This window comes from Gymnoscopelus microlampas, assembly GCF_963454915.1.
Source record: "Gymnoscopelus microlampas genome assembly, chromosome: 3".
Classification (NCBI taxonomy): domain Eukaryota; kingdom Metazoa; phylum Chordata; class Actinopteri; order Myctophiformes; family Myctophidae; genus Gymnoscopelus; species Gymnoscopelus microlampas.
In genome coordinates, this window is record NC_139940.1 from 28,697,168 (window position 1) to 28,709,034 (window position 11,867).

Consider the following 11,867-nt stretch of genomic DNA (forward strand, 5'->3'; position numbering starts at 1 on the left):
CAGGCAGCTTCACCGTGGTTCTGGGGGCTTGAGAGAGATGCAGCAATGTCCTACTGTACTTTAATAGTTCTAATAAACTCTTTCAGCTAATAAATCATTTAACAACGTGTTGTATATACCAACACGGATGTCAACTTTTAAAAACGGGCCAGATGCTCAGTTCTATTACTGTCAATCCAAGCTCTTACTCTGGGAAGCAGTGTGCTGCTGACACGATCCAGCGGTCTGAGATGATGGATCCTCCACACTGATGTATGCCGTCGTACTGTAAGCTGACCTGCCACGGCCAGCTGCCCTGTCTGGCATCCACACCCCCCACTATACGGTCCTCTGTCAGGCTGCGTCTTCCACAGTCTGTGGAGGCAATAGAGATATGCTTAATGTACACTCTGTTGTACAATGTCATAGATCGTAGACAAGCAACACTGTTGTAGGATGAGTACCGAAGTCCTGACGTCACTCCCACTACCCCTGGGTCATACCGTTATTTTTTGTTTTGGATTTCCCATAGGGGAATCTTAGATCGTGTCATATAAGAACTGTGGGGTGGTTTATTTATTTCTGGAACACAGTTCTTGTATGACGCAATCTAAGATTCCCCTATGGGACAAAAAATAACGAAAAATAATACAAAAAATAACGCCGTGACCCAGGGGGATAGCGCCCTCTAGCGGCAGTGATGTCAGACTTCAGTGCTCTATAGTATAGGATATACACAGACAGAGACAAGCAAGCAAGTGTAAATGAGAGATTGAGTATAATGTTGGCAGAGCAATTTTAAAAAGTGCTTGGGAGAGGCAGATTTTAACAAGAGCCACAGGATCAAAATGTGTGGAGTGAGATTAAGAGAGGGAATGAAAGGGTACATTATAGTAGAGACCTAAACCAGGAGAACAAGGAAGAATTAAAATGTGAGCAAATGCTGAAAGGTCATGGGAGAGGAAAGCAGGGAGTATCTACAGTAAGAAGGTTTATGCTCAGGACCATACTGTACTGTACCTTGGCACAGCAGTGTGAGAACTTCCATGCTCTCACAGTTACTGAAACAAGACAAGCAGAGACTTGGTCAACTTACAGACCAAAAAGACACAACACGCAAACCAATTTTAAGTTACAATTTTGACTTACTACAGTATCTACAGTATACCGGTATGTCTTCAGTCAGTCAAACTTTCTACTGCATTTCAAATTTGTTCTCGATCTATCTGTCTGCCACTCATACCAAAAACAAGGCAATACAACAGACACCTTGATTTGTCAACCATGTCACATTAATTGGGCGGGGAAGAAAATAAATCACACTTAATATATTTACACAATAATATTTAAGCCACTATGACTAGAAAACAAAGTGAGGAGAACAGCAACTAAATGACAAAAGAGCTTTGTGAGCTTTCATGCTTTTCATCCCTTTATTAGCCAATGATAGATAAATAGAGGCCAGGTCGTACCAGATATGTCAAGTTCCTAAAATGACCAAAGCATTCCAGACTGGTACAGACAGTCCTGAGTTCATTACCATTTGAACAGTGAATCTTTGATCTTCTTGCCATAGCTGAGCTCTTCCTCTTTGACACAGAAGAATTCTGCACCATCGCTACCGGAGTCTGGGACTGATGCAACAGAGTAGTTCACCACACTGAAACACACACGCATGCACCACGCATGCGCACGCACGCACGCACGCACGCACGCACGCACGCACGCACGCACGCACGCACGCACGCACACACACACACACACACACACACACACACACACACACACACACACACACACACACACACACACACACACACACACACACACACACAAACATGAGGTTTCTGCCCGACAGCGACGCTATAACCAGTGGCGTACCCACCATAGAGGCAGGGCAGGCGGCCGCCTACCCAACTAAAATCTAGCCTCCCCTAGAAAATAAAGTAAAAGACTGAAAAACAGGCAGTGAAAAAAATCCAAAGACCATAGTGGCCATCGGACCTCCTCGTCCATTCACGCGGGCAGGCAGCCAATCACTACCGTATCCATTCAGTCTCCTATAGTGATGCAAATGTATGCCTTTATCTTCATGGGGTGCCAGGAGAGCCAAGTCTGGGGGTCTGGGCCATCACCTGTACTCACCTGGCATAAAAGGGGCTCTGAGAGAGTCTGAGAGCAGCTTGAGCCATTAAACTACAACATGAAGAGACCACCGCTGAATAATTGATTGATTGATTTTACTTGCATATTGTTTTTATTGACGTTTTGCAGTCAGTGTAGTGTTGTTGTTAACTTGTTTTCCCCCGAGATTCCCCCCGACATTTTCCCCGAGTACCCTAACCCCCCCCCTTCGGAGGGGGGAGGGTGTAGGTAGATTAAAAAAACTCGCCTGCCCTAAATGTAATTTCTGGGAACGCCACTGGCTATAACAGTGCATTTACAGAAAGTGAAATCACTGTGTTCTACATAAATGACTGTAATGTATCTTACCTGATGAAGCCCATTTCCTCACAGCTAATGCTGGCCAGCAGCTCATTGGCTGAAGAGGAACACACCTGACGCCACCTCTTCTGGGCGGAGTCGAACACTCGAAGATGCTGATCAGCTAAATTGACCTGGACTGGAGAGAAGGGGAGTGGCTTCACAAATCACGATTCACTTCAAATTCAAGACTGACATCATTCATCTATTCATTTTATCACAACTATTTCGATGAGACAGCAAATAGACAGCATGTAATTTCAAAACTCTCAAACTGTTTCGATTTGTTGCTCACCGTCATATAATCCTGTGTCTTCCTCCTTGTTGCAGTATGTGACTGTAGAGTGACAAATAAAACACACCCTGGTTAACACGCTGGTTATCATTACAAAACAGATTTAGAAATGTATCCTCCAAATAGAGTTTATGTGCACTGTTAAAACACATTAAGAATTGTTCTATAATGTGTGTGTGGGTGTGTTCATGCCATGCGCGCGTGTGTGTGTGAGTGTGTGTGTGTGTGTGTGTGTGTGTGTGTGTGTGTGTGTGTGTGTGTGTGTGTGTGTGTGTGTGTGTGTGTGTGTGTGTGTGTGTGTGTGTGTGTGTGTGTGTGTGTGTGTGTGCGTGCGTGCGTGCGTGCGTGCGTGCGTGCGCGCGTGCATGCATGCATGTGTGTGTTTTGGAGTGAGTGTGTGTGTGGTCTCACCGACAGCCCAGACAGCAGCTCCCACAGCTCCCAACATCATCAGTGACACACACACCCCAAACATCCTACACGGGGTCAACACACAGGTGAGAGCGATCCCCCTGGCGCCTGTAGAGAGACACACACACACACACACACACACACACACACACACACACACACACACACACACACACACACACACACACACACACACACACATGCACATTAAGCATTAATTGCTTTACATAAACTGACATGTTCACATACAACATGTAAGCATGCATGCATACTGTATTGATGAGCACATAATACATAAATCCCTTATAATCCAGTGTGTAAATATTTAGCCAGTGAGCACTAGTATGGGTTGGTTGGCATATATTCTAGGAAAAAGAACACTCTCACTCCCTTCATTTTTGCTTGATGTCATGATTTTCACAATGATGACATCAGCAAAAAAAAAACTGTTCCAATATTTATGTTTCTGACTGGAATCCAGTACCTGTTCAGATACAAGCGGTTCAACATAACATACAGTATCTTCAGACTAGCACATTCTGAAATGAACAAATGATACTGACTAACTCAATAGTCCAAAGTCTAACATTTCTCCACCAAGCTAGAGCAGTGTTATAGAACATGATGCCAGCTGTGTTGTGTGTTTTTATGAGCTGCGTGTTTCTGCCCTTGTGCTGAGTTTGTCAACATGCCCCACAGGATATATTTAACTGATAAACTAAACTTGGAAAAGAATCAGAAACTGCCAATGTTTTGATAAACTACCTGATATTTTTTAAGATTAAGCTACTGTTTTAAATAGTTCCAGTGTTCTTTCCCTCAGTCTGACTGACCCTGCTTCCCCAATAACCTCACCTTCTCACTTAAAGGGGGTGTAAATGATATATTTGTGTTAAAATAACAATATTTTTGTAATAAATAAGTATTAAATAGCTCGCTCTATTGCTACGTAGAGTGTTTGTTCAGTAACAGGGGTTTCACCGTCTCTCCAGCTCTTTAGTTAACAGAAAATGTTTTTACAGATCAGGATAACAATTTCAATCAGGAGAGAGAGAACTGATACAAGACACAGGATAAACAAGTGAAATTGGAAGTGATGACACAATACAATACATTGAAGTTGATAATTGATATTTGTGGCGTTGAATATGGTTGAATAAAATCTGTATTCAACCTAAAAATATTTTTTTACTAAAGAGCTGATACGTTTTTTTTTTACAAAAACATATCACTTAACTTGACTCACAACAGCTTAGAAGATCGAATGTGTGTACATTGTCAGTAAGCCAGGGTGTACACAAATATTTTTGGAAACTAACATGGATTTCAAAACCTGGCCGGGTTCCATGTGACAAAAATAGCAATGTGTTTATTTGCCTGGTTTCCAGAACAAGACGCTGGATTTGATTTTTAAGATATGAGCTGATGAAGTTTTAAAAAATCTTGTCAGTTGGCAATGATATGTTACATTCCAACACAGTTTGCCCCTATAATACTCGTTCTGACCTACCATAGGTCAGAACGATTACGCAACTACCTTCTTCCTCTTCTTCACCACCTTTCCTTTCTTTTCTCCAATATCTCCATTTCCATGCCTGCCACGGACTCCCCAGGGCTCATTCAAACCATGACAATGTGTACTCTGACCACACCAAAACATCATACATCAACAGTTTTCCCAATTCTTTACCAGGATTCTTTGCTCTATTTCATAGTTGTATCAATGCTTGATTAACTATAGTGTTGCTCTATTAGCACACATAGCAGACATTTGGTCTAGTAAAAGTTTAATCCAATTAACGTGAGGGTCACAATAGTCAACATTCATGAACCAACACTACTACATATCGGAGCTACAGTAGTTATTCAAGAGTGAAACTGTACTATTATAAGAAAATTATTTAAAAATGATAAGAACTGAAATGATAAGCTCCCGATAAGTTCATGAATAATGGGGGGAAAACACATTTCCAACCTTTATCTGTTCATGTACTGTACATATCTGTAAATATCTGCAAGAATTTATAGCATACCAGCAATTCATCAGTGTTATACAGCTTTTACAGTTCTACCTTACATCATTTAAAAAAATGTATCTGACATTCCTTATCCTTATAGTTAGATCAACAAGGAACACAAAGGCAGGAGGCTGGGGTTAACCCTGTTGATATGGACAGAAGATTATGTCAAGTCCAACAGCAATTCATCATGACTGGGTTGCAAAGTTCATACATGTGGTAAGGTTTGCCACATCACTAATTTCTCAATTTCTATAGAGAGAAGCAAGTCTATATTTCCTCATTTGTCAGACAGTGAATCTGATAGCATAACAGTGCATATTCAAATCCATTCGAATCCAGATAGATATCCTTGGCAATAACACAGGTCCACTAAAACATCTCAAAACACTGACCCAATACCAAACATAGTTGACAAATATGACATGGCATATTCACACAAGGCACATTCAAAAATAACCTATAAAACAAGCTTGTAATACTATAGTATAGTTAAACGTGACAAATTGCCCTTTCATGGGCATTGCTGGGGCCTGGTGAGAGGGGATGGGGCTGGGAAGAACTCAGAAGCAGAGGATATGTGTTTTTATTGACCATTTGATGGGACCTGTGGTTGTCCTGAGGAAAGCAGGAAGGATAAGAGAGTGAGTAGAGACAGACAGACAGACAGACAGGGAGGGAGGGAGGGAGGGAGGTGCAAACTGACAAAAGCTGTGCAGATCCGGCTGGGAGTTACAGTGGTTGTACAGGGAAGGAAGGATAGGGTGCACCTGACTATGTATGTCACTTGTACTGTAGCAACAAAAGCTTTCCCATGTCTCTCTTATGTTATTGTTTCCCATTTCAATTATCTGCAGCATATATTAAAAACAGCACACCTATTCTCACACTTTGCACAACATTTTTTGTACTTCTTCAGATCAGATAATAAACAATTGACTACTTCACCCTACCACGACGGAAGTCCATGTTGTGTCATAACTCATACAGCATGTCAGTATAATCAAGATAGATGAGAAATTAAATTCTAGAAGTCTAAACTAAATAGAAATTGTGATATTACATTCAACAATAAAAAACATTGAGCTATTTAAACCCACAACTATGAAAAAAACAGGTGATCAGAGCAGAATAAACTTGCATTTGTCTGTTATACACATACACTGTCTGTTATATGTGTATAACAGACAGTGGTGTGGTCTACCGTATTACGCTATATACGTAGTATGACGTGCAGAATTGTTTGAAAAAAAGCGTAGCCTCTACTAACCAATTTATCCATTGACCACGCACAAGCGAAACCACGACCACGCGCATGTCGAGCATATCGTATGCCCTCCGAAAACATCTAGAACACACCACTGATGACAGAATTACTGTTTATGTTGATGGTTACAGTATATAACAGCCTGGTGGAGCAGCGAATTAGCACACTGTGGATCTGAGTTTGAATCTGGATTCAGACGTGTCTCCACGTTTCCACCACTTTCCTGTCTCTTTACTGTCCTGCAATAAAAAGCCTTTAAAGCTTTTTTTTTTTTTATTGTTTGTTATATAATAGAGGAGAGGTTTTCCAACAATAAGGGTGTGTTGGGCTCAGTGAGCTGTGGGTATGCATGAGCTCCATGATTATGGATTTATTGGTTGCTGAGCAGTGGTGGAAAAAGTACTCAAATTCTTTACTTAAGTAAAAGTACCAATACTGCAATATAGAAATACTCTTGTTACAAGTAAAAGTCCAGAATTCAAAATTTACTTGAGTAAAAGTACAAAAGTATTGGCATCAAAATGTACTTAAAGTACCAAAAGTAAAAGTACTAAATATTTGAAAATAGCAGATCTTCAAGCTCACAACGCGTCGCGATGCAACGCGTTGTGAGCTTGTAGATCGGCTAGGTATAAAATAGGGTTAAAGTGGTTAATGTATGTTTCATTATATCATAATTTATATCTGAAAAGTAACTAATAACTAAAGTTTTCAAATAAATGTAGTGGAGTAAAAGTACAATAGTTGCCTCTGAGATGTAGTGGAGTAGTAGTAAAAGTATTGGAAATTGGAAATACTCAAGTAAAGTACCGATACCTCAAAATTGTACTTAAGTACAGTACTTGAGTAAATGTACTTAGTTACTTTCCACCACTGTTGCTGAGTCTGATTTGAGTTATGTGGGAGCCAGTGGGAGCTGAGCTCCCATAAGGAAGGGTCTGAGATCCAATGAAAGCATACTGCTGCACATCTGTGGGGGCCACAACCAATGATTATTGTAATCACAAATCATGCATTTTTCAATGTAATTATTAGTATTACTTATGTTAATGAGATAAATATAGGCTAAAATAAACATGTTTTCCAAAACCATAGAGAATTTTGAAACTTGTTTTTGCAATATCACAGGTAAGTATTGCAATTGTTGCAATCTCGAGTTGTTCTCTATACAATTAGAGTGTGTAGAGTGTGTGTGTGTGTGTGTGTGTGTGTGTGTGTGTGTGTGTGTGTGTGTGTGTGTGTGTGTGTGTGTGTGTGTGTGTGTGTGTGTGTGTGTGTGTGTGTGTGTGTGTGTGTGTGTGTGTGTGTGTGTGTGTGTGTGTGTGTGTGTGTGTGTGTGTGTGTGTGTGTGTGTGTGTGTGTGTGTGTGTGTGTGTGTGTGTGTGTGTGTGTGCGTGTGTGCGTGTGTGTGTGTGCGCGCAGTGAGTGAGTGAAAGTGTTGGACCACATAATCAGCAGTGATCTTTCTCTCGCTCTCACACACACACACACACACACACACACACACACACACACACACACACACACACACACACACACACACACACACACAGAGAGAGAAAGCCCACTCGGCTATTGTTTATTTTAAATAAAATAAAAATGTTTTAGTTAGTTAGTTAGTTAGATATTTGCCCCTAACATTCGTTATTTTAGAGACATCCCTCAAAGTTCTGATTATAAATCGAAACCTGGCCATTGTCTACTAATGACCACTTCAGTTGGACGTACACTTAAATCACTCTTTACTTTTGAATAACAATCATGGACTGTATCATTGATCACATGAAAAACATCAAAAAGTTAAGAGACGCGCTGCTCCATTTTGAGATATCTTGTGTGCAAGTACACACTAAGGGCTACAGGTGGTGCTAGAGGAAAGGGCCAGAGGGTCACCAAAATCGGTAAAGTTCATCAGGGGAACATGAATGTGCACAACAAATTCCATGGCCAGCCAGTTTTCTAGACATCTTGTTAAGGACCAAAGTGTTGGATAGACCTACAGGTCAACATATTCATCCTTACAGTCCTGCCACAAGCAGCGCTAAATATTGAAGTTGCATGTTCAGCTGGTGGTTCATGAAGGCTACCTACCACCTACCTATATTGGAAAATTATTTCTCACACGTATAACCATTTCAGTCAGTACTTCTCAGAAATGCCGTTTAAAAGTAGAGTGAAAATCCTGAAAAATCTATCATCATCACATCTAATTGTGGCCCATTCAAAGCGAATTATGTTCTCAACTATTTACAATTAAAATAAACAAAATCTCTATATATCCTCCCCTGTAACAACTTACACAACATTTCTGCTCATGTGTACAGTGTTTTGATTTGTGTTGTTTTGTTTTGTTTAGTTTAGTTTAGTTTAGTTTGGTTTTGTTAAGCCAGCCAACCATGGGATAACTGGAAGAATAGGGGGAATGCGTTCACAAATTTTGTGTAAAAAAAACAACACGAGTAGATAAGAATGAAATGTTCCCTATCAAATAAAAGACAACATTCTACACAGCTGACTTCCTTCCTGCTCCTTTCTCAACTGACGTTACAACCAAATCCACTCTTTTCTTTCACATCTCTACAACAGTACCTTTCTTTCACCTATCTCCTCTATTAGTGTACCTTTCACTTTGTCTTTCATCTATCTCCTCCATTACTGTACCTTTCACGTTGTCTTTCATCTATCTCCTCTGTTCCTTTCACTTTGTCTTTCACCTATGTCCTCTGTTACAGTGCCTTTCAGTTTGTCTTTCACCTAATCCCCGCTACTACAGTACCATTCACTTTGTCTCCCTCCCTCATTCACTGTCTACAGATTACAAGATTTTGTTCTGGTTTGTGTAAGTCAAGTCATGGGGATACACTTCTACAGAACCATGGGGTTAACCGACGGTGGCTGGCGTACTGCAGACCAGTGGTTCTCAATCTTTTTACAGAGTATACCACCTCAGAAAACATTTCACTCTCCACCTCCACCATGTCTACCTTACCACTGCTCCTTGATCTCCCTTCAACCTGTCTATCTTTGTCATACACGTCTCTCTACCTCTCTCGCATCACCTCTGCTTCTAGGTTGCTTCTTCATATCCCTCTATTATCCTCCATTTCCTCAATCCTATCTTTTTAAGGTCACGATCAGCCTGATTAGCACTGTTAGTCTTCCAGGAACTCCTGGATTGTGAGTATGGACAGGGGTCGAGGGGTCAGCAGAGAGAGAGAGAGAGAATGAAAGAGAGAGAGAGAGAGAATAAAAGAGAGAGAGATTGAAAGAGAGAGAAGGGTGTAATGACAGACAACAGGGTAAAAAAAAGAAAAAGTACAGCTAGTGCAGAGGAAGGAAGTGAGAGTAGTGAGTATAGTGTACTGTATGTGAGTCTCTAGACAGCTGCTGCAGTATACCGAGCATTACCGTAAAATTATTATTATATTACCATATGGGAACATTCCTGCTTGTCTTTTTGTACTGCCAGTTGGGGGTTCCAGGAAATACCCCCAACATTCCCTCCACCCTGCACCTCACCACCAGCACAGCCCTGCCTCTACCTCTCTGTTCCACCTCATATCCTTTCCTTTCTCTGCTACCCTCTCACTTCACCCAACCCTCCTCCACCCTTCTGCACAGCACTCCACAGAACAAACATGCTATTGTCCCCATCTACCTGAGATCTCCTTGTGTGCATGTGTGTGTGTATGAATGACACAGGGAGAGAGAGAGACACACACAGAGAGAGCAAGAGAGAATGAGTGAGTGAGTGAGTGAGTGAGTGAGTGCACACGTGCAGAAATCCAAGCATTATGTAGTAGTATTGCCAATAAATGCTTTGTCTTTGTAATTCATGCTGTTCACTATGCAAGATTATTAAACTGTTTTATCAATCTAAATCATAAGGCATTTAAATCTCATAAAAAAAACAGCTTATCTCCACCAAGTTTATTTTCTACAATGAGTTTCAGTGGTCTGTTTTAGTATGTTTTATAATATCACAATTGAACAATTTAATAACAAAAATGATGTTAAACATTAATGTTGGGCTAATTTTCTAAATTAGTTAGAATCTATTATCTTTATTTTGTAAAGAAAAAGTAGTAACCTTTTGTGAGCTTGTTTATTTTGTCTAACTATGTGGTGTAGAGATGATAAGCAGTCACGTCTGGCCTGGGCCAAACTAATTAGACACTGAGCTGGGCGTGACAAGACACACCTGATGTGCTTCGATACATACAGCCATCCATCCACACACTCTCGGGAGAGCCTCTGTCATGACAGCACAATTCCATCTGCTCTGCCTTGCAACATCTTGCCGTCTCTACAATAAACTTGTTGTTTGTACCATCTACCTGACTGTGTCCCTCTGTGTCGAAAGAATCCACAGCAAAGCCTCAGAGCCACATGTGGCAAACAAATGAGAGTCCTGCAGTTAATGAGACACTTTTTAGGAACAACCAAGAGGGATGCCTACCTCGAGGATCTCAGCTCATAAATGTAGCAAAAATAAATGTAAATGTTTTGGGCACGCCACCTGCAACAAAGCATTTGTCTTAATAATTTATTTTCTTCTCAGCCATCAGAAGTTACAGCAATTGATGTTACAACTGAGTGAACTCTCCAGTTGTCACACATCATCCAAATACAATTTTAAGAATTACAAGATTATTTAGAGCACAGAAAAATGTCAGAACACTTAACATAACTCTGCTGTGAACATGAACAGGTGAAACAGGTCTGTAGAATTTGCTCACAACTAAAAAAAGTAGGGATAGGGTAAGAAGCTCAGTCACCCATTGTTTTTGTTGTTTTTAGAAAGAGAAAGGAAAAGAAGAAGTGGGGGGACAAGGAGAACAAGGAGAGCAAGGAAAGACACGAGAGACTCGGAGTAGAGCCGCTGCTCCTTTAAGTGGAAAGGAAGGACCCACTTAAGGTGGTACGGGCATCTAGTTCGGATGCCTCCTGGGTCCTCAGTGCAGATCTCACTGGGAGGAGGCGACGGGATTGATCAAGGACCAGATGGGGGGATTATCTCCACACTGTTCTTGGAACGCCTCGGGAGCCCCTAGTTGGAAGTGGCTAATGTGGCCCAAGGAAGTCTGGGATTCTCTGCTGGAACTGTTAACTCAGCGACCCGACTCCAGATAAACGGATGAAGATGATGGATGGAATAAAAATTATCAATGCTTACATCATACTGTACAATGTACTGTTAATTCATGGAAGTAGTCTGGCTTGTAATTAGTGACACCTGGTGACAAGAATACAATACTAGCTACATTATGAATGAAACAGAACTATGGAAGACTTTGCTAATGTAACATTTAATATTTTTTGGCAATGATGGAGACCTTGATTCATGGTTAGTAGCCGAAATGGCAGAAAGATGGACAAAGTGTGGAAACAACAGCAACAACAACAACTGATT

At 40.9% G+C, this 11,867-nt stretch overlaps 1 protein-coding gene across 1 annotated transcript in view; it reads right to left on the bottom strand.

The window, feature by feature from the left end:
- hpn (hepsin) overlaps positions 1-11,867 on the bottom strand; it is a 28,317-nt gene that overhangs the window by 5,932 nt on the left and 10,518 nt on the right. The window contains exons 3-8 of the mRNA XM_084052295.1: positions 3,170-3,277; positions 2,759-2,800; positions 2,473-2,602; positions 1,520-1,639; positions 1,000-1,040; positions 189-354 (exon numbers count right to left, since the gene is read on the bottom strand). Of these exons, the coding sequence (XP_083908421.1) occupies positions 189-354; positions 1,000-1,040; positions 1,520-1,639; positions 2,473-2,602; positions 2,759-2,800; positions 3,170-3,277 (607 nt within the window). The remainder of the gene's footprint in view (positions 1-188; positions 355-999; positions 1,041-1,519; positions 1,640-2,472; positions 2,603-2,758; positions 2,801-3,169; positions 3,278-11,867) is intronic.